This window comes from Typopeltis vanoorti, chromosome 3 (assembly GCF_054136105.1).
Source record: "Typopeltis vanoorti isolate ZY-2024b chromosome 3, IOZ_Tvanoo_1.0, whole genome shotgun sequence".
Classification (NCBI taxonomy): Eukaryota; Metazoa; Arthropoda; class Arachnida; order Uropygi; family Thelyphonidae; genus Typopeltis; species Typopeltis vanoorti.
In genome coordinates, this window is record NC_143551.1 from 101,183,220 (window position 1) to 101,208,187 (window position 24,968).

At 35.7% G+C, this 24,968-nt stretch overlaps 1 protein-coding gene across 1 annotated transcript in view; it reads right to left on the bottom strand.

Annotated features, from left to right (window-relative positions):
• The window catches only part of Ipo9 (Importin 9), a 493,522-nt gene extending 469,769 nt beyond the window's left edge, over positions 1 to 23,753 (bottom strand). Inside the window, exons 1-2 of the mRNA XM_090390464.1 lie at positions 23,618 to 23,753; positions 786 to 934 (exon numbers count right to left, since the gene is read on the bottom strand). Of these exons, the coding sequence (XP_090246590.1) occupies positions 786 to 934; positions 23,618 to 23,753 (285 nt within the window). The remainder of the gene's footprint in view (positions 1 to 785; positions 935 to 23,617) is intronic.
• Between the last annotated feature and the right edge of the window lie 1,215 nt (positions 23,754 to 24,968).

Consider the following 24,968-nt stretch of genomic DNA (forward strand, 5'->3'; position numbering starts at 1 on the left):
GCCACAACTTATTCCAGCATGGTTCCTTAGGTGTCTTCGCTTGTATCTTCTCCAACTCGCTAGCAAGAAAGCAAAGCACTTTTTCTGAAGTGAGCAATACTTAGCCTACACAGATCATAATATTCCTTGATCTCTTGAATAAGAGATTACACTGTATAAATATTTTTCTTACACTTGGCTTTTCCAACCATCAGTCGCTTACATCCGTGCATGCCTACTGTGTTTGAGCACCTTAGGACAGTAACTTTATCCTTAGATTGTCTGATTCCTGTGGGCCTTTCTTCATCCTCTGCTGTTAATGTCCTTCACAGTGTGCATAGCCAATACGATACAGTTTCATCAGCATTACACACTTTCTCTAGGCCAAGGTGCTCATCAGCTATATTTTTAGCAAATTCATCCACATGCTCGTTATTTTTCCCCACAAACTTTATGAACAGAAATTCTGCAATGCTTCATAAACCATCCTTCACCACAGTTACATTACTTAAGCGAGCATGATTAATTATTTAAGCACATCTGCAGTTATCCATTGAAGTAGTCAGATGGTCACAGGAATTTTGAGTGACCTCTCATAATTTTGTTCATACTAAAAGAAGTGCTGGACTAGTCATTGCTGGAAAATCAGTGGTATACCTGTATATAATAAACAGAAAATACTGAAACTCGTTTGCAATTGTTTGCTTGATATGACAAGCACAGAATGCATACCACTAAATGGGAAAAAAAATCTATGCACCAAAGCTTAAATATACAAATAAAAGGGTATAAGCAAAACAAGTAACCTCTTCAGTAGTCTCTGGTGGGCGGAACTTTTCAGAATGTGATGACCAGTGGGCTTCAACATATTGCTTAAGTAAAACAGAGGCTAACTGTCTGATAGGTAGAGGACCATTTGGATCAACAGTAAGTTCTGCTAGGTGAACCCCAAACTCTAGAGAAAGAAATCAGATCCTTTTTGAGATCTATTATTGACAAAATAAATAAATAAATAAAATATATAAGAAACTGATCACTATAGTAACAAGCAACTGTGTGTTACTGTGGAGTAGTCTGCCAGAAACACCCAGTTTCACCCATGATTACTAACCTAGAGGTTAAAAAAAAATTGCATAACACATATTGAAGTTATGAAGACTCCTTAATATCATGTAGGAGTCATCATATCTTCACACCCACATGTGATGAAGAGATTTAGCTAGTTAGCAAGTAGCAGCAGAATGAACAAAATATTTTTTTTTATTTAATATAAAGTAACTTTAAGAAAATATTTCTTAATTTTAAAAAATTGCAGATGCAGCATAATTATTCATTTTATGAAACTCAACTCCTGTTGCCTTACTGGGACATATGATTTTAAAAAAATGGAAGGATGGGGGAGGAGGATCTAGGGAAGAGTATTTGTGTGTCTTATCTATTAAAATAAGTAAATAACACGCATTTTCCTATAGTTGTGAATGCTGTTTTGTCCTTTGAAGCAGTGGGGTTATGGGTGGGAAATGATAGTGTTGAACATCTTTATTTAAAAAAATTCAAAATAAATAAAATAATAAGTAAAATAAAAAAAATATTAATTCTCACTTTGCAAGGCATTGTCGGCAAATTGCAGGTTGACATAATATGCAAAAATTGAGTATTTCATTCTTGAGTTGAGAGAAATATGGTAAGCCAGCCTGGTTGGCTGAGTAGTTAATGTCAACTCTTTATCCAAGAGGTTACAGGTCAAAATCTTATGGATGTTCGTGATTGTTCTTAGGTGTGAGATGAATTTCATTACTCAGTAAAAGACCACAGCCCTTCTTACTGGAAGTTGAAGTTGCTTGTAAAAGCTTTATTTGTTGGTCTCTAAAACAGGGTTTCCAGAATATGCAAAAATAAATAAATAAAAAAAATAAACATAAAATAATAAAATTATAGCCCTTCTTACTGGAAGTTGAAGTTGCTTGTAACAGCTTTATTTGTTGGTCTCTAAAGCAGGGTTTCCAGAATATGCAAAAATAAATAAATAAAAAAAAAATAAACACAAAATAATAAAATTATAAAAAAATTCCTTAAATCACCCACACTAATGATATACAATAAGTTTATAACTTTTTATTTGTGATAGACAATCTTTCATCATTTTTCTCAGAAACTCCTTCTCATGCAAATTTTCAATGCCTGCTTTAAAAGAAATATCAGAATCCCACACATTTATTCTTATATCCAAAGAAATTCTGTGTTTTCTCTTCTTTGCAGATGATGGGATGTAATTATATTCCTTCCTAATACTTTGAAAAAACAAACATCCTATTTCACTTGCATCTTAGCATTGCACAGGCAAAGTTTAGGTCATAAATTACAGTCCTCCAGGGCCTGTTTCTTATAATTCCATGAACAGGATAGGCTGGTTTAATGAAGAAATAGTGATGAGCCTTTTTTTTTTTTTTTTTATAATGTATTTTTTCATGGTTTCAAAGTTGTCTCAATTGTGGCAAGTTGTGTTACAGCATGCAAGTCTTATTCTGTGAGAAAGTATTTTTAAATTCCATATCACTGAAGAAAACTACAAATATCTGGTTTCAACCAATACAGAAAATTCAAACATATTCGTTCTTTTAGAGAAACTTGTGCCATAGTTATATTACTTATTTACACAAAAACACAAGGCATAGGTAAAACTATTTATTTGTTTATGGTCTTCTAAGCAATGCCTTGTGTTTTCGTGTGAATAAATAAATATTCCAACATATTTACCACACATCTAATACCATCCACAGACATAAATGGAAGAAACTATTGCAATCTATAGAAATAAACAATTCCAAATAATTTTTCCATATAATCAATAGCCTTAAAAACTCTCAAACTAAACACACTACCTTTTCAAGATTATAAACCCATCATGAACTAGAGATTCTAAAACCTGTGTGTGTGTCAACGAAAATGGTGAAACATGAATTTAATTTTCTTAGTCAAATATGTTATTTATTGATTTTGAACAGTCGTAAATTTGCTATGCATCTTATAAAAAAGAAAATCACTTTAAAAAGAAAAAAAAAATAGCAAGACATTAATGAAACCATTTAACAAAAAAGAAATTGAAAAAATTTACATCAAATTTAAAAAAGAAAAAATAACGCAGATAGACAGCCAATGATTGCCATCACGGCTTATCTAACTACTAACGTGCCATTTATATTATATTATATTATAATTACATAGCACCTCCAGGGAGTCCAAAGACTCATTGAGAGATAGTACTTACCCTACAGCTCTCCGTCTCCACCAACCACAACTACCTTCATCTACACCAGTGTTTCTCAAAAGTGTGGTATGCAGACCCTCGGGGGATCTGCGAAAGGTCTTCAGGGGATCCGTGGCAATTTTCGGCTATGCATCATTAACGCATGGAATAAAATTTAAGTTTGAGATCGTAAAACGTTCCTATTGTATCACTGAATAAGGTACAGAGACATCTGCAGGCTATGTAATATTTTTCTCAACAAACAGTGCAATTTGAGACAACTGGGTAAAAACGGCACTAACTAATGAATCAATGACCCCTCTCACATAGAATGCTGTATAGTAGACAATCAAAACCATATGGTGCACCAGCAACATATGGTTTTGTTTAAGTGAACATGTTAAAACTAAGAAATATATAGTGAATGTGTTTCAGATATTATATAAGGAATTCGGTTGAAGAGAATTAGCATTTCAACTAAACTGTCGGCTTGCCATTGTCAATTAGAAGCGCGATCTTTTGTTAATACTGCACCAATCATATGAACGTCTTAAAAACTGCTTTATCTCTACTGGCCTACTATTGCTGTCTGTTTCGAGTTCTGCTTTCACTAGCCATTTGTTGAAGGACTGTTCGTTAAATACAGTAATTTTTTTTTAGCTTTCATATTCTTAAGTATGGATCACTGGTTAAAGACTGGATTTTTAAAATGCACAAAAGAGAGGAACATAGTAGATACAAGCTGTCAGCAACAAGAAAATGTTGATATTGTATCTGGATCAAGTGAAATTGATAAGTGTGTGGTCTGACATCTCTGAAGAACCAACTAGGAAGAAGATGAGAAAATTTCTTAAGTACGATATAAATTACTTGAAATGTGGATTTTCATGGACGGGAAATGAAGAGGAACCTATTCCATTATGTGTAATTTGCGGTGAAACTTTAAAAAATGAAAGCATGAAACCATGTAATTTAAATCGCCATTTTGAATCGAAACATAATGAATGCAAGGACAAACCTGTTGAATTTTTTCAAAATAAACTAAAAAATTTAAAAGAATCTCAAAAAGTGATGTCGATCGTGTGAGGAGGTGAAAACATGAAGGCGTTAGAAGCTTCATATCGTGTGTCGCTATTAATAGCAAAAAGTGGTGCAGTGGAAACAATTGGTGAAACTTTGGTCAAGCCTGCAGCAAAAATAATAGTGGAAATTATGATCGGAGATAATGCAAAAAGATCTTTTGATCGGATTTGCCTTTCAAATAGTACCGTTCATCGAAGAATCACTGAAATGGGTGAAAATATAAAACAAACATTGTTATCCGATATACGTAAGAGTCGTTATTCATCTACCTGTAATGCAGGTAGATGAATCCACCAACATTACAAATTTTTCAAATCTTCTAGTGTTCTTTAGGTACGAAAAAAATCAAAAAATTTATGACGACCTTTTATATCGCCAACCCTTGCCAGAACATACAACAGGAGAAGAAATATTCAACAGTATAAATACCTTTATGCATCAAAACAAGCTTGATTGGAAAAGTTGTGTTGGAATAAGCACAGACGGAGCGAAATCCATGGTCGGATCTAAAAAAGGGCTTGTTTCAAAGATTCAAGCTGTTGCACCAAATGCAAAGTCGACACACTGCTGCATACACAGTGAGGCTTTGGCTACACATACGATGTCTACAGGCCTAAGAAAAGTTCTTAATGAAGCTGTAAAAATCATAAATTATATTAAAGGCCGTCCTCTAAACACCACTTTTCTCTCAACTTTGCAAAGAAATGGGAAGCAACTATACACAACTTCTTTTCCATACCAATGTTCGTTGGTTTTCTCATGAAAAAGTCCTTACTCGTTTATTTGAACTTCGGAATGAACTACAAGTTTTTCTTGATGAAAAGTTTGAATTGAAAAAGCATTTACATAATTGGAAATGCTCAGTCAATTAGCATACCTGGCAGATATATTTACTGTATTAAATAGTCTTAATTTATCTTTACAAGGCAAGGAAATTTCTATATTTCATATCCAAGATAAAGTGAATGCCACGTTGGCAAAAATGAAGTTATGGCAAAAACAGGATGGTAATGGAGAATTTTGAAGTGTTTCCATTGCTTCATGAATTGCTTGCAAGTTCAAATGAACAAATTGATGATGTGAAAATTACTATCATGCAGCATTCAAAAAGCTTACAAATGAATCTAGAAAAGTATTTCCCTGAATTGGACATTAATATTGAGTGGATAAGATACCCTTTCAATAAAAACAAATTTATGCCAAAGGGTCTATCGTCAATAAAAGAAGAACAACTTTTAGAACTAGCTGATGAGAACAAGAAAAGGAAGTTCTCCATATTTCTCAAGCTTTTCACCAGTCCTGCCCATGCCACTTCTGGCTGTGATTTCCCCACACCTAATCATTCCCAAATGCCTTTATCGCTACTATACATCTCTTCAACTACACCCATACATACCTGGCCATCCCCAATTGCCCTTATTTTCATTCCTTATCCCTTCACCATCTTTCTCAAAAATTAGGCATAATCCATACTCTAAAAAAAGAGCAGTCTGTTATACAAAATAACTGACTCAAGACAGAACATTCACTACCACATCCAACATCCACTCTCCTTATACCATGTCTCATTATCACTCACAGTACTATATTCTCATTTCCAAACACTTCAGTCTCACAAATCTGTCTCTCCTGATCATCTGATCCTCGTACTTTCTCTGCTCTCTCGCCCACATCACTCATTCCTCCATGCAGCAATAGTTGCTCTCACTCACACCAAATCTATTCAAATGCAACCCATCACTTTTGTACATCTTCATCTTTCCTTCAAATGCATCCCACATATTCACAAGCTCCATTCCTTTCTCCTCACACATCTCTGTCAACATACCATTCATGATCCCTGCTCTTTGTCTCAACTTACCATTATCATATCTAGGCAACACACCAACCATCCTTCCAACCACACTATTATCCTTCATTCTCCTCAACTTCCTGATATCAATTCTCACATGCTCTTTATGTCCAACCAAATAATTTGTTCCATCAACCACAACCAGCTCACTTGCTCATCTGCCTTCTGTTATTTAATGCATCAATTATCCTACTAATTCCCCCCTCTGGAAAACACACCTCATGGAATCTCTCATTTACCACACCTCTAATAATGGAATCTCCATACATCACTATTCTTGAGTTATCCATCACCTCTTTTTCTCTGCTTTCCTTCATCCTAACCTTTTTACTCCTCCATCCTTATCCAAACTTCTCATCTCACTATGTGTATGTTTCATTTCATTCTCATTTTTCAAGTCTTGCATCTTGGAAAATTACATTCTGTTATTTAATGCATCAATTATCCTACTAATTCCCCCCTCTGGAAAACAACCTTATGGAATCTCTCATTTACCACACCTCTAATAATGGAATCTCCATACATCACTATTCTTGAGTTATCCATCACCTCTTTTTCTCTGCTTTCCTTCATCCTAACCTTTTTACTCCTCCATCCTTATCCAAACTTCTCATCTCACTATGTGTATGTTTCATTTCATTCTCATTTTTCAAGTCTTGCATCTTGGAAAATTACATTCTGTTATTTAATGCATCAATTATCCTACTAATTCCCCCCTCTGGAAAACACACCTTATGGAATCTCTCATTTACCACACCTCTAATAATGGAATCTCCATACATCACTATTCTTGAGTTATCCATCACCTCTTTTTCTCTGCTTTCCTTCATCCTAACCGTTTTACTCCTCCATCCTTATCCAAACCTCTCATCTCACTATGTATATGTTTCATTTCATTCTCATTTTTCAAGTCTTGCATCTTGGAAAATTACATCAGTCTATCATCCTGGCAATTGTCAGTCTATCATTTGTTTTGTTTGTTTCCTCATTCCGACTCTCCATCACTTCCACTGGAGAGTTTATGATAGGTGGTGTGAAAAAGGGAATTGCATGCTAGCAAACTAAGGTTTGAGACTGCACGGATTTTGTACCTTTACCTGAATTGCAAGCTCTCCAATCTTTACACCTAAATAATAACACTGTAATAAAGTCTGATAGAGGAAATGCAATGGTACTTATGGATACCACTGACCATAATTGCAAACAATGTTTTATTGCAAGACAGATCTACTTACAATATAACTGACAGAGATCCTATGCTAAACTAGGTAAACAAATTAAATAAATTGTTAGCTCAAACCATTCCTCAGATGCTAATACTATTGAAAAGTTGCTTGTCCTGCCCATTTATAGCCTTCCTAGAGTAAAGAAATCTGATTATCCATTACATGCAATAGTTGACTGCATAAGATCTATTACCTATTATTTGGCAAAATATCTTTCAAGACTTCTACAAAACTTTAGTAGAAAAATTACCTCTTATATCAAAAATAGTTTTCACTTCAAAGAAAAATTAAAGATCCTCTTCATGAGTCTGAAATGGTTTCCTTTGATATGGTTTCACTGTTTACAAATATACCACTTAAAACTCTTACTACAAGCAGATTTCCCTGATGACATCAAATTATTCAAATTTTCTATCAATACCAGTTATTTTCCTTGGCATAATAAATTATTTACTCAGATTAAGGGTACTGCAATTGGCAGTTCTATATCACTCAGCCAAACGGTCAGCCATATGGAATATGTACTATTAATTAGCTATTTATGTTTAACTTTCCATTCTTCAATAAAAAAATTGTATAAAAAAAAAAAAATCAAGAAAATCCTCAGCAGTAGCAAAGAGGAAATAGGGGTACTTAAGTTTATTTCATACTATGTATACAAAGTTTTCAATTAAACAAGATTCATCTTACTGAGAATTTGCAAAAGAAATTATGCAAATTTAATGGATGATGTAGTGAGATTACATCATCCATTAAATTTTACATATTTTTTTACATATATTAAAAAGACAAGCCTTATAAACTCAAGGAGCTATATACAAGCAGGCATGCTATTCACTCTACCAACCAGGCCAAAGCTTTCATGCTTTCAAATTAAGAATGGGAACACAAATTAAAAATGAATAAATGTTTATTCATCTTCATTTTCTAAAGCAAGTGGTTTTTTAATTATATGAAGACTTTTTTTACATGCTGCCATTAAACAATATAAATTATAGCATCTCAAATTAGAGAAGAATGGAAACATCACTGCAGATGATCATGAAACGATTAACAATCCATGCTCCAATGGAAAATTCTGTTTTGACTACCAGTTTTCAGATATGGTCCCCAGGGACCATATCTGAAATATGAAATGATACCTGATCTTGGCAAAGATCAGGAGACAGTGAAGAAAGTTCAGAGGTAATCAAGATGAAAAATTCCCATGTTTACTCTTAATTTTATCATAAAATTTAAGTATACACTCCAAAATTCATTAATTTTGTTTATACAAATCGTGCCACATCATGGGATTACATCATCCATTTCATAATCTCAGAAGTATAATCAGTTGCAACAGTTATGATGAAACTGTGCAGACAAATCTCATGGATTACTGAAAGAAACTATAAACAATTTAAAGATGTGAAAGAAACTATACATACTTACATATATATTTATGTTGCTTACATCCACAAAATGTTATTTGCAAACATATATAATACATTTTGTACCCTTGGTGGGATAAAATTTTTTTTTTCTATCAATTATATATATTATTACTTGACACCTCCAAGGAGTCCAAAGATTCATCGAGGGAGGGCACCTACTCTACCTCTCCATCTCCACCACTCAATCTACCAACTAAAGTGAACTACAACTACCATCATCTACACCAATGCCATCTAATGCCCACTGCCACTGGTATTTTCACAGACACAAACATCCATGCCCATGGCAGGATTCAAACCTACAGCCTTTTGGCTGGAGAGTGGATATGCTAATCATTTGGCCAACCAGGCCAGAATATACATATTTTATATATATTTTTATTAATTTTTTTTTTTTTTTTACAGTCCAGAAACCTTGCACTAGAGACCAAACATGGGACTTTTTCCAGCCATTTCAGGTTTCCAATAAATGAAATGGTGGTCTCACTCCAGGTAATGAACTTCATCTCCCACCTAAGGACAACCAATACATTCAGGGCCTGATTCAAACCCACAGCGTATTGGTTGGAGAGCGAGTATGCTAACCACTCAGCCAACCCAGCTAGAATTAGTGGATAATTAGTGAATAAATAGATAGTGGATAAAAATGCTTTTTTAATAAAGAAATCAGAATACGGAATTTTACAATTATACTTTTATATTCATAACAGAAGTTCAAAATGCCAACATCAAGCACCTAGTTTAAAACTTAGGATTGATGACTGGTATTGACTTTTACTTTGGTTCAGTGACAGATAGGTAGAGGAGGAGAAGTAAGGATGATCATGACACCCAATATGTAAAATGTCAAGAACCAGATGTTTGACAAGCTCTTCCCTCATTCCTTATGCTCCAAAAATAAAACAAGAAATATATACATCTCAGGTGTATTGAGTATGAGAAAAAGTCAAAAAATGATGTAAAGATGCAACTCATTTTGCAGTACTTAGCCAAAAGTTATTTAAAACTTCTAGCATCTTCAAAATGGCATCTCATGATTGTATTCTTTTTTTTTTTAAGTGCCTTATTCATTCATTTAAAGTCACAGCTATCAAATTTATGATTTATTGTCATTAGCATAAAAGCAGGTAGACCTTTCAAATGAAGATCAGCAAAACAAAGATTCCACTAAACCAAATTTTTATTCTTAAAACGAATAGCATTTTATTAGCATTCTGAAAATTGGTAAATAGATTATTATTACACTCAAATGGATACCTGCAAACAATAAGCCAATCCTGAAAGTTTATTTTTCACTTAGTTAGATTATAATAAATTTAGTTTAATCCTTTATCCAAGTGTGAGCAAACAAAGTTTGCACCTGAAAATATCTTCAGGACTGAGGTAAGGTAGTACAACACACTCGTAGCAAAGTTGGATCAAGCTAACATCACTCCTATTTCAGTAGCTCCCATAATGCAAAACACATCTCCTTGTGGATATGTATTATGTTATGCATTAAGGGAAGGGCCACCCCAGACTTTGTTTGCTCACACTTGGATAAAGGATTAAACTAAATTTAATATAGTCTAACCAAGTGAAAAATAAACTTTCAACATCTTTCTCTAAATCCAGAGTAATTTAATAAAAAGGTGGCACACCGTTTGGCAACTCCTATAGGTAGGGATGACCTGCCATTGCTTCTGCCAGGTATCTCCACCTCTGGGCCCTGGCTCCCACTGAAGAGACCTCAATAAAGATCGAAACTAGTCTGGGTAGTGGCCCTTCTCTTAATGCATAACATAATACATATCCGCAACGAGATGTGTTTTGCATTATGGGAGATACTGAGATAGGAGTGATGTTAGCTTGGCCCACCTCTGCTATGAGTTGCCCGGTGTTGTACTACCTTATCCCAGTCCTGAAGATATTTTCAGGCGCAAACTTTGTTTGCTCACACTTGGATAAAGGATTAAACTAAATTTATTATAATAAGCCAATCCTGATGTCACATCTTATATGAGAAATTGAATTTATAGCTGAAATAAATTAATTCTTAATAATATAGATTCCATAGTATTTAACATTACAACTTACTACAGCTATTCCATTTGTGGAATAGCTTTGAGGACATGAGCTAATCAATACCACACACCATCTTCCAACATAAATATTCAAAGAGAGAATACTAAAAATAAGTATTATTACATTATTTCAATACAAACCTCCTAACAGGTTCGTGACAAGAGTGTATAGGGGATTTGAAATAGGATATATTAACCACAGAGCATTGTCTTCATGGGGAGGTATTACATACTGGCTCGTCCGTCGCCCAGCATAAAAAGGGACACGTCCTTGACTTAGGCAGAAAGTCTAGGTCGAAAAATATGCTACAGTCTCCACTAGCTACAATGAGTCCACCTACAGTGCACAATGATAGAAAGATATTAGTAGGAACATATAACTGCAGATCTCTACGGGATGATGATAGATTGAAAGAACTGATGAAGGAATTGGAATATATAAAATGGGAAGTTGTGGGCCTTTCAGAGATAAGAAGGAAAGAAGAAACTCTCATGCGATTAAAAGATGGACATGTACTCTACCACTGAGAATGTGACAGAAACTCAACTGGTGGTGTAGGATTCCTGATAAATAAAACAATCAAGGCCAATGTCTTGTTTGTAAATAAAATAACATCAAGAATAGCTGAACTAAGTCTCTTCATAAATAAAAGATACCAAGAGAAAATTATACAAGTATATGCCCCAACTATGGACCATCCAGATGAAGAGATAGAAGATTTCTATGAAACATTAGAAGCAACATTAAATAATTCTACATAATTATAATGGGTAACATTAATGCCAAAATTGGAAGCGGAGATGACCATCTGAACTCCTTCGGTAAATTTGGATTTGGACAGAGGAAAATGAAAGAGGAGAAAGACTTATTGAATTCGCAGAAGAAGAAAATAACCTATTTATTATGAACAGCTTTTTCAAGAAGAAAGTCAACCAAAAATGGACTTGGAGAAGCCCAAATGGACAAACGTAGAATGAAATAGACTTCATCCTCTCCAATAGAAGATATATAATAAATAATACCGAAGTACTTAATAGATTTAACAGGAAGTGACCACAAACTAGTAAGGGCAAAAGTATGGTTCAACAAAATATGGGAACGGAATAAGCTCATAAGAAAAAAGTCCAATTTAGTGAATCTACAAAACCTCTACCACAATAAAAGCTGTTATAGAGAATCACTCAAAAATGAACTAAAAAAGTTAAACACAGCTACTACCATCAATGATGCTAATGAAATATTAACAAAATCTATCTTGAATTGTGCACTAGAAATAGAAGGTGTAAAAAGGCACCAAGGAGAGGAAAAACTAAGACAGGAAACCTTAGATCTGATGAAGAAGAGATATGAAAAGAGATTTTGAATGACACCAATAAAATAGAATAAACGAAAATTTGTAAAACTATACATAAAGGAATGAAATATGAACTTAGATCGTATAATACTAAGAAAATTAAAGAAACAATAGTAATATGAAGGTCCTAAGACGAACATTATCATTGGGAACAACAGAAATAACTGCTGTAAGAGGAAAAAATGGTGAACTTATAAAAAAAATAGAGATGCAATAATCAAAAATATTCAGGAATTTTATACTGAACTCTATGAAGACAAAGACCGGGACATCCAAGAATCATCTATGGATAACTCGAGTGAGGAAGAACATGATGCCCCTGAGATCTTACAAGGTGAAATGGAAATGGCACTGCTGGAAATGAAGAATGGAAAGGCCCCCAGGAGAAGATGGAATTATGGCAGACTTCTTAAAACTGGGAGGAAGCCCCGACATCAAACAGCTGACTCATCATCAAATTCCTGACATGTACCCTCAAAGGGCGTACAGGATATGATAGTACTACATGAAAAATTTACATTATTACTAACTTCATATCTACAATTTTCCTCCAAATTAGTCTGTTACTTGTCAAGACTCCAACATTATCAGATCATATATTTCTATCGTCTAAGGCACTTTGTACTGTATCCATCCACCTATATTTTGGTCCTCCTCTGGGTCATTTTCCTGCCAACCTGGCAGAGAACACTTGTTTTGCTAATCTTTCCTCACCCATTCTGTTTAAGTGACCATACCACCTGAGATTAGCTCTGCTAACGCATTCCTGGATGCTGACAATGTCTAGTTATTTCCTAATATCCTCTGTTTCAATATGATATTGCCACGGATGCCATCTGTTCATGCCTCTAATCTTTCTCAAGACTCTCATATCTGCGGTCTCTAGTCTTTGGTCAAGTGTTTTACTTCTGATCCAGTTCTCAGATCCATAAGTTAAAACTGGTTTGAACACTGCCTTGTATACAGTTAATTCAGAGTTCCGACTAATTTCTCTCTTATTCAATATGAATTTATTCAACTGACTTCCTACCATACCAGATTTGTTGATTCTATTGTCGATTTCCATATTTAATTTACCACCTTCACTAAAAATTGTGCCTAAGTAGTTGAAATGTTTTACTCGTTTCCACAGGTTCTCCGTTCACAACACAGTTGAAATTTTCAACGATTCTATCTATTTTCATTGTCTTTGTCTTTTATTGCTGACCTCCATACCATATCTATTACAACAGTTATTCAATTTACTCAGGGAATCTTGCAAATTTGTAGCAGATTTATTTAGAAGAATAACATCATCCGCATAAAGCAAAGAGTTGACATTAACATCTCCAATTCTGATATCATGTTTTATATCACTTTCCTTCATAATGTGATCCATATAGATAATGAATAACAGAGGGGATAATGTGCATCCTTGTCTCACACCAGATTTAACATTAAACCATCCTCCTGTACTTCCTTCAATTCTAACTGCTGACTTGAAACTCAAATAAAGACTAAGTATTGCTTGATATAATGCCCTATTGACACCATATAACTGTACCGTATTGAATAGCTTCTCTCTCTTGGCACCTTGTCATATGCCTTTTCCAGATCGACAAAACTTAAATACAGATCTTTGTTATATTCCCATGCTTTTTCAACTATTTGTCGTAAAGTGAAAATCTGATCCTCACAGCCTCTGTTTGGCCTGAATCCAGCTTGTTCTTCACCAAGCTTTTCTTCCACAATTCTTCTCAACCGTTTCTCAAGAATACTGGCATAAATCTTGCCAGGAACACTCAGTAGGGAAATACCTCTGTAATTCTCACATTCAGTTTTATTTCCCTTTTTATATATGTGTACTATTAGAGCTCTACTACAATCATCAGGAATTCGTCCCTCTGTCCAGGCCTTCTGAACTATGCTGTGCAGCCATTGCAAGACTTTTATACCACCATACTTCAGCATTTCTGGTCAAATATCATCTACTCCTGCTGCCTTTCCACATTTCAAGCCTTTGATGGCTTTTTCCCACTTCAAGTATGGATATGTATTACTGACTGTATGTCTGTTGAGTGTTTTTTACCACTGTGTTATCACTGCTTGTTTCATTTAGCAATTTTTCGAAGTAATTACCACATACTACAATGATATCTTTTTATCCAGTTTTCATTTTACCTTTATCATCTCTAACTCCTTTTACAGCACTCTTTCCTCCATTTCTAAGCTTCTTCAACAACCTTCAGAATATTTTACCACCTTCTTGATATTTATTTTCGATGTTCTTGCCAAAGTCCTCCCATGACTTTTGTTTAGCTAGTTTTACACAGTGTTTAGCTTTCTTACATTTGTCTCTGTATTCTCTAAGAGCACAAGCTGACTTATTTGCCAGGAACTTTTGATATGCTTTCTTCTTTTCCTTCACTGCCTCTTTAACTTCCTGTGTCCACCATGGAGTTCTGATATTTCTATCCTTGCACACAACCTCACTACATGCTTCTCTGTTCCTGTTCTCAATCTCTCTCATTTTCTCTTCAATAATCTTTGTGTATTTTTGTTTACAGTTCACATCTGAGAGCTGTTGAACTTTTATTCGCTTTAAAACTTTCTTACATGTTATTCTTTTTAATATGAAATTCAATTTTATCCTGCTGAAGTGATCACCTCCAATTTCAAATCCTCTGTACACTCTGGTGTCTTGCACCAGGGAGAAAACATCACTATCAACAATAACATAGTCAATGAGACTTTTCTTATTCCTTGCCTCTTTTCTCCATGTGAATTTGTGCACATTTTTATGTTGGAATATGGCATTAGTAATAACCAGTCCATGTCCTGAGCAGAAATCCAACAGGTATTTGCCATTATTATTAGTTTTGCTCTTTTCTCCAAATTTTCCTAAAATATTTTTGTATGTCTGACAATCATTTCCTACTCTGCTATTTAGATCCAAAACAAGGACCAACTTTTCCTTTTTCATTGTGTCAGCTGCTTTCTCTAGAGCATCAAAAAATTCCTCCAATTCTACCGTAGTAGAACCTTCTGTGCGACCATAGGCACAAATAAGTCTCTTTGTTCAATTCCCCATTCTGATATTTGCCCACATCACTCTACTTGAGACTGCCTGCCACTCAAGAAGATTAGCCACGTCTTTTGTGTTGAATACTATGGCTACTCCTTCTATTTCTTGATTGTCATTGCCTGAATATAGCATTTTGTATTTATTGCTCAGAAAGATCTCACCAGTTTTGTCTTTTTTGCTTCGGTCCCCCCTCTGGTGATATTGAGTAGGGGTATGCTTTCAGATTTGTTCCAGTAGCTGACTTTTCGCTGTTCGGCGTGGTTCCCTGGCAAAAACAACAGGGGTCTTGTTTAACCATGCAACGCCCCAGCAGGCATGAAATTTTTTGTCATGTTGTACCATCATTTTGTATATTGGTTTAAGCCAATAAGAATACAATTTGGTCGACTAAATCCCAAATTGCCAGCCCATCCTTGTTCATTCAGTATCCAGGTAGATACCCAACAGAGTGTACCACAAGAAGGTGAGGATTGGACATTAGGTCAGAAGCCCTGGTCGGTTCTCCACATTCCTTTAAAGGCTATGTGGAGGTCTCCTCTCAGTTATACAGCTTTGACCTTTAAGCACTCCAGATTTGTTCCAGTAACTGACTTTTCGCTGTTCGCCCTGGTTCCCTGGCGAAAACAACGGTGGCCTTGTTTAACCGGGCGACACCCCAGCTGGCATTAAGAAATTAAAAACTACAGACCTATAAGCCTACTCTCCACCATATATAAAGTTTTCACAAAAATTATAATAGAATAAAATCTAAACTAGAGGGAATGCAATCCTGTGAACAAGCTGGATTTAGAAAGAATTACAATACTTTGGACCATATTCACACATTAAGACAGCTCATTGAAAAATCAATTGAATACAATAAACCCTTGTCTGGCCTATATAGACTATGAAAAAGCATTTGATTCAGTTAAAACATCTGCAACACTAAAAGCACTTGAAACCCAGGGAACTGAGAAACCATATAGTGAAACACTAAAACATATTTACAATAATGTAACTTCTGTAATTAAATTATATAAAAACAGTGAAAAGTTCGCAATACAAAAAGGCATCCAGCAAGGCGACACCATATCTCCCAAATTATTTACAACTGCACTAGAGGAAGTCTTTAGAAGCCTTGATTGGGAAACAAAAAGAATAAACATAAATGGAGAAAGGCTGCATCATCTGAAATTTGCAGATGATATTGTCCTGATAGCAGATAATCTTGAAGATCTGGAAGAAAGGCTAAATCAGCTAAATGAAGCCTCCAGAGAAATTGGATTAAAAATAAATAGAGAAAAAACAAAAATAATGATGAATAAATACATAAACCATAGAACTATCAAAGTTGAAAACCATGAAATAGAACAAGTATATTTGGGCCAATTGTTATCCTTTGAGGAATGCCAAAGAAAAGAGATCGAATGAAGAATTCACCTTAGATGGATGACTTATGGGAAAATGAGAGACATATTCAGAAATGATATCCCTATGAGTCTAAAAAGGAAAGCTTTCGACCAGTGCATACTTTCTATCCTAACATATAGAGGAGAAACATGGACTTTAACAGAAGCCCTAAACAAAAAGCTGAGAACAACACAACATCGCATGGAAAGAAGTATGCTAAAAATAACATTAAGAGATAGGAAGACAAATAACTGGATAAGATCTCAAACAGGTGTCACGATATTGTAAAATACATTAAACAGGCTAAGAGGAGATGGGCTGGTCACATTGCCAGATGCAGTGACAGGAGATGGACTAGAAAAAGAACAGAGTGGAGACAATGGATGGAGCAAGACAAAGAGGAAGACCGAGAAGACGGTGGAGAGATGAACTGGAACAAATTGCAGGAGTGAGATGGATGGGAGAGGCAGAAAACTGAGTGATCTGGAAAATCATGGGGGAGACCTTCATCCAGCAGTGGACAGAACCAGAAGGTTGAAGAAGAAGAGAACCACAGAGCATTGAGCAGGACAAAAATGAGTATCCAACTGAAAACAAGGTATGTACAAGGTCTGTAATGAGTCAAATTATATATCTTTCAGGCATTAACTGTAGACCTGAAATATAGAAATATTACTGGAGAAATTGATATAGTTCGAAAACAAGAACCAAACCTTAAAGACAGACTTGTAAAATTACCAGTCTGTCTTTAAGGTTTGGTTCTCGTTAACCTTCCCACATGCTTCTCAGTTAGAGAAGCATGTGGTAAGGTTGTCTGCAAGAATAAAATATAAGATCAAAGTGCATCCACAGTTAAACAAATCATACTGAAACTTCTTGAGATGTAAGTCATCATGTGCCATGAAAGAATACAGAGAAAACTGTATAAAAGCTATATGTGAAAATAGCTAAACAAATCATGGGATGAATATAGTAGATAAACATCATGATGATGGCATAAAAAGTAAAAACAAATGATGGGATGAATATAGTAGATAAACATCATGATGATGCAAAAAAGAAATTATTCTCAAGGCTGCTTAAAATAGAGGAAAAGTACTGAAAAGTTACTTTGAAAGATTGTTAACGATATAAGCAGTGGCAGTAAATATTCATGAGAAATGTGGTCATGAGTACCATTTCAATATTGGAGGTATAGAAAGCAGCCAGAAATCTAAAATATTGATTGACAGCTCAAGTAGATGATCTTTTGACAAAATTACTGATATCAAAATATGAATTATTATGGAGTACCACCTGACCAAGCCTTCTTTAATTACAGCGTGCAGCCGCTAAGGCTGCACCATAATTAAAGAAGGCTTGGTCAAGTGATACTCCATAAAAACTGGAATAGAGGTATCACCAATATTCAAATACAAAAAAAAACTACAACAATGTAAGAGAAATACAAAAGAATTTCTCTACTGGGTAAACTAGTTTGATTTATGCAAGCATTTTAAGAAAAGAAAAATTATGGAAGTGAAATCTGAGCAAGAAGAAGATGGATTTTCAATCCAAATTGAAGTGCTCATGATCAGATTTTCACTAGAAGACAAAAAGTCAAGAAATCATAGAAATAAAACAACGATCTGTATTTAAGTTTTGTAGATTTAGGAAAGACATATGATAAGGTGCCAAGAGAAGAAAAAATAAAAAATAAAAACTATTAAAATATGTAATTGGTAAGTTATAAATAAAGCTGTTAAGTTAAACTTCAATTCTAACAGCTGACTTAAGTTACAAGTCAGTTTTAGAATTGAAGTATGTACAGCAAGATGGTTAATGCAAAAGCAAGTATAAGGTATCCCCACTTATTCAACATGTACACTGGACCACTCCCAATGTACATATAGTTTTCAGCTAAACCAACCCTACCTTCCTATGATGTGGCCAGTTTTCAGAAATAGGGTTCTTGCAAACCTGGCAAGTATTGTCATCACAAATGCATACTTGCAGAAAGTTTTACCACTGGGTTACAAAGTATATAACCCTTGAAAAATTATATTCTTGGAAGTTTATTTTTCACTTGGTTAGACTATAATAAATTTAGTTTAATCCTTTATCCAAGTGTATGCAAACAAAGTTTGTGCCTGAAAATATCTTCAGGACTGAGGTAAGGTAGTGTACCAGTGTTGCACTACCTTACCTCAGTCCTGAAGATATTTTCAGGCACAAACTTTGTTTGCATACACTTGGATAAAGGATTAAACTAAATTTATTATAGTCTAACCAAGTGAAAAATAAACTTCGAACATCTTTCTCTAAATCCAGAGTAATTCAATAATAAGGTGGTACACCTGTTGGCAACTCCTATAGTTAAATATGACCTCTCCTAATGCTTCTGCCTTCGCATCTCCATGTTTGGGTCTGCCTCCCACTGACGAGACCTCAATAAAGGTTGAAACCGGTCTGAGTAGTGGCCCTTCCCTTAATGCATAGCAGTATACATGTCTACAAGGAGATGTGCTTTGCATAATGGGAGATACTGAGACAAGGAGTAATGAGAGCTTGGTCCACCTTTGCTTGGAGTTGCACTACCTTACCTCAGTCCTGAAGATATTTTCAGGCACAAACTTTGTTTACATACACTTGGATAAAGGATTAAACTAAATTTATTATAATTATATTCTTGTTTTAATCCTTTACCAAAGGCATAAGCAAACAGTCTGATTATGCTTGGGTATTATGGGATACCAAGGCAATGTGATGTCAATAGTTTCTATATACAAGTAGACTAATTGTGAAAGTACAAGCAAACTTTCTTTACTTATGCTTTTGGGTAAGGGTTTAAAACAAGAATATAATTTCTTATCAAGAATACACAATTTGGGGGGGGGGGGGTTTGCTATGACTGGTTTCCTGAGCAATCTTTCCAATTTGTAACCTTGCCCTTTTCTTATGTGTTATCGGTGACACATGGGCATGTTGAACACATTGTAAGGAATCCCCCCCAAAACTCCCCATTCAATGGCACAGCAGTGAAACTGTTCCACAGACTGACCACATGATAGCACATGTGACAAAGCATGGTAATGCAACAGAAGGCTTCCTGATCAGTTAGGAAATAATCCTGCTGCCACTTACTCTAGATTGGGGATAGGAATGAGCCCAAGTATGACCCTGTGCAGAGGAAACTATCGTGCCCATGTAAAGGACCCAAAATAGTACTTTCGCTATCTCTCTCTCTACAGATCTTTCACACTCACTATGAAACTCTACTCAACTCCTTATTTTTAAAACATCCATGAAACAACATAAGAAATTTCATTAGTACTGCAGATAAAAAAAAAAGCAACCTCAAAAAATAATAAATGAATAAAAAAACAAATTTCAATCCAAAAAAATTTAAACAAAAATCCAAACAAAAAACAAAAGCACAAAAAAAACATTTATATCAACTTCAACATTTATGGTCTCAACACAAATTTAAATAATGCATATCACCACTTTGATATCTAAACCTGATCTACTATTCTTAACAAAACACAACTAACTGTGTTAATCTCTACTCATACTTAACTTTAATTGAATGAATACAACAGAGAGAAATAATTAAACACAAGTTTAATATATCCTATATTTCACCTCTGTCAGGGATACAAAGTTAAAAACAATAAGTGGAAAAAAGTCACAGTTCGACTGGAAGCCTAAACTCATTCGTTAACCTCTGCTGCCCACCTCACCTTCCTTAACTACACTCTGTATAATTCCTTTTAACACAAAAGCAGAACCTATGCATTAGTGAAGTTGGCCATACTATGCCAGAGAATGATAAATCTTGAATTCCCTAAGCTGATGTAGTTCCAATTTCCTTATCACATTCGGTAATATTCATTTACTATATCTCTTTTTATTGCTCACCAAATTTTCACCACTGTGATTTTTTTTTCATTACCTGTCTGAAGAACTTGATCATTTAAATTGCAAACAATTAGCCTGTCTTTCTTGGATATATCTATGATCACAATACAAAATTCTTCCTTTCTCCATAATAAGTTTAGTTTAATCCTTTATCCAAGTGTGAGCAAACAAAGTTTGTGCCTAAAAGTATCTTCAGGACTGGGGTAAGATAGTACAACACCAGGCAACTCGTTGCAAAGGTGGAGAAGGCTCTCATCACTCCTATCTCATCTCAGTATCTCCCATAATGCAAAGCACATCTCCTTGTAGATATGTGTAATGCTATGCATTAAGGCAAGGGCCAATACCCATACCAGTTTTGACCTTATAAGTGAAACGGGCTCTAAAAATAAGACGATCTTGAGAGATCGCCCAACTCCACATTGATCCACTCAATGACAGGCTCACCCTCACCGAGAAGAACTTCTCAGCATTGGCAGGCTCACCCCCACCACCAAGCAGAGCCGTTATCTCAGCAGTAGCCCCACTCAGAGACAGGCAAAAATCCGTCCCCAAGCAGAGCCTCTCAGAACCCAAGTCTCACCCGCACCGGTTTCGACCTTTATTGAGGTCTCATCAGTGGGAGCCAGGCCCAGTAGTGGAGACACCAAGGCAGAAGCAAATGAGAGGTCATCCCAACCTATAGGAGTTGCCAAAGGGTGTTGCACAACCTTATTATTAAATTACTCCGGATTCAGAGAAGTTTATTTTTGTTGAGAGTTTATTTTTCACTTGGTTAGACTATAATAAGTTTAGTTTAATCCTTTATCCAAGCGAGAGCAAACAAAGTTTGCGCCTGAAAGTATCTTCAGGATTGGGGTAAGGTAGTACAACACCAGGCAACTCGTTACAAAGCTGGAGAAAGCTCTCTTCACTCCTATCTCATCTCAGTATCTCCCATAATACAAAGCACATCTCCTTGAGGATATGTGTAATGCTATGCATTAAGGCAAGGGCCACTACCCATACCAGTTCTGACCCTTTATTGAGGTCTCATTAGTGGCAGCCAGGCCCAGTAGTGGAGCATTACACATATCCGCAAGGAGATGTACTTTGCATTACGGGAGATACTGAGATGAGTTTGGAGTGATGAGAGCTTTCTCCACCTTTGCAACAAGTTGCCTGGTGTTTTACTACCTTACCCCAGTCCTGAAGATACTTTCAGGTGTAAACTTTGTTTCCTCACACTTGGATAAATGATTAAACTAAACTTATTATAGTCTAACCAAGTGAAAAATAAACTCTCAACTTCCTTTCTCCAATTCAACTGATCTAGCTTGCACAGATTCCAAGATATCTGCTGTTGGTAACAGTCTTTTAGAAACTATATTTTATCTCACATAAGTCTTTTAGAAACTATCCATCTGCTGACCTGATTGCCAGATAATTCTCTCTATTTTGAGAGATACTGAGGGGAGAGTTGATATGTCCTGTTCTGTCAGGTGTCTTCTCCCTCCAGGAGATTGACTACGATGTGTCTCCACCATGTCCTATTCTGTGCCTGTCTGCTGCATTCCTCATATGAGAGATAGGTCCAGTCTTCTATGTTTTTCATCCACTCCAGTCTTTGTCTTCCTCTTTCCCTCAACAGTTCCTTCGAGAAGTGTCCTTTGTAGGCAGTTATGTCTCAGAATATGTCCAAAATATCAGACTTTTCTCTTTTTAATTTCTTTCATCAAGCTCCTGATATGTAGTGTAACTCAAATAGGACGAAGGGTGTTCTACTGGAAAATTTCTTTCCCTGCAGAACATCCTTCGTCCTATCACTCTTAGCATCATATTATTTGGCTATAAAGTGCAAAGTGGGTTGGGCTGCTTATTGTTTTAATTCTTTGGATCCAGACAATGTACCAATCAAATAACTAAATTTTTACTACCGTGATGGTTTTTATCCCAATTTCATCCCAAAACTCCATTATCCAAACCTTGATTTTTTTCTAAAAAGTGTGCCAAAACAGTTCAAGAAAAGAAAATTCAATATAGTGCATGTGCCTTGAAAGAAAATTGGACTAAGTCTGCGAGATTTGCCGGACTGGTTGGCCAAGTGGTTAGCATATCCACTCTCCAGCCAAAAGGCTGCAGGTTCGAATCCTGCCATGGGCATTGATGTTTGTGATTGTCTGTGAAAATCCTAGTGGTGGTGGTCGGCAGTAGATGGCGTTGGTGTATATGATGAAGGTAGTTGCAGTTGGTGGAGAAGAAGAGCTGCAGGGTTGGTGCCCTCCCCTCGATGAGTCTCTGGGCTCCGTGGAGGTGTCATAATAATAAAAAAAGACAGCCCTTTCAAAATTTAATGAAAGAGTCAGGTGCAGCCTGCACTTTACCCTTTTACTTCAGTCACACTTTACCCTTTTACTCGTCACATAGTGAAAGAACTCTGGAACTTACATTATACCGATCAGCTTGCCTTCCTTACAATAACTGGTCACCTTGCTTGTACTACCCCAAACAAGGAGTAGTACAAGGTACAGAAATAACTTTTTCTTGAATAGCAGAATTAAGCAACTCTTGCTTATTGTTGCTATTTATCTCCCTGCTACCTAGTTTGGCTTCCCACTGTGGGTACACTGTCAGATACTACTTTCTTCAAACACTGCCTAACCATCTTCCTTTCACTGTTAAGTTTTTTCAGTTGTGTTATAAGGGTAAGGGTTTGTGTGGGCGTGCGGAAATTTATGCCAGTCATTCTACAGTTGCAAAACAGGAAATTTTAACATCGACACATCTTTTGAAAGGGTTCTCGCACGCAAGTACATTACTAAATTAATGGCAATATCTCCAATTATAAATAATTTGGAAGATAAATACACAGCGTCACTACTATAATATTACTTTCAAAACTCAAATGTCCACAGGAAGTAACACAAAATTACGAACAATATCATTAACCGGATATTTCGCAGAGCTCTATTTGAACAAATGACAAGCGAATATTACAAAAACATAACATTTAAATATCGTATTCGATAACACTATTAAATACTAACCATCTGTAACTTCTAAAACTTTTAACTGTTCTTCGGCGCCCGCACGCGCTTCTTGAATTGGTGATAAAATTGAGATTAACGTTTCATACAAGGCTTCTTTCAAAGTCCTGCTCACTTCTCCCACGGGGGCCGCCATTTTGTAAGAGAAGACTCAAATTTGGCGGGAATAGAATGGTTTTTAAAAAGCAAAATAGGGATTTAAATAACAAAAAAAAAAAAAAGCCTGTACATAAACATACATATATAGTATACACGTATGTGTGTAAAAAGACAACCGTAGCGAATTACACTACTATGTTACTAAACTGCATTCTAAGCATTTATGTAAATATGAAAAAAAAAAAAAGCAAATAGCAATTGTCAGTATATAAGAAATTCGAAAGTATCTAATAAGATGAATTTTTTTTAATCAGAATTCAATTTTAGTATCGGAGGAACATTCCGAATATCAAGGTGACTCATTGACATATCTTTAGTGACTTTGGGTTGGAGGCTTTTCCAGAGGTAAGTACCAGCTAGGTACAAGAGTTATTCTATTTCTCTGTTCATTCCTCTCTCTCTCTGCCTCTCTTCTCTTAACTTAGAATTTAGGATTGCTCTACGAACTTTAAATGGGTATCCCCAGTGGGAAAAATGAGTTCGAGCAGGCATTTCCACAATTCGGATGTTTTTATAAAACTTCTTTCAAACGAAATGGCTTCAGGTTGATCTTGAAAACCTAACAGCTATTCCATCATCGACAACAGACCAGTATTCCAGACAATCTTGCTTATATTTATCTCCGGAAACAGCTGAGGAACAAGATGGGTTTGCGAAGTCAGCAGTGAAAAACGACTCAAGGACCCAACATCAAACGAAACTGCAACCCCCATGGAAACAAAAACAAACCAACGTAAGGAAAGAGTTCCTCTTGTTATCCTACAAAATCCGAAAATAAATTTTACGAAAACCAGGAACACGGATGAGGGTATCCGAATACAGCCAAAGACCGTAGCCGAAACACTTCCTTTAAAATGCGAAAAAAACCTCAAGGTGTTACTGCACAGTATTACAGAATTAGTCACAAGTGACCGTGGACTAAACCTTATTAAAGTTAGACGTATGCTCCGAGCAGATAAACGGCCGGTGCCTCTTATCATAGTGGAAATCACGAAACGGACTGGGAAATCTATAAACTGAAATCAATTTGCGACCTGTCTATAAAACCAGACTCATTACGATTGAGCCAGCAAAGGTTGGTCGATTGGTAGAGCCTCTGCTACTAATGGCTTGCAAACAGTTAAGCATGTTTCAGCTCGGTTAGTAGTTAGAAGAGAGGCAATCGTTGGATGGTGTTGGCATATTCTCCCTC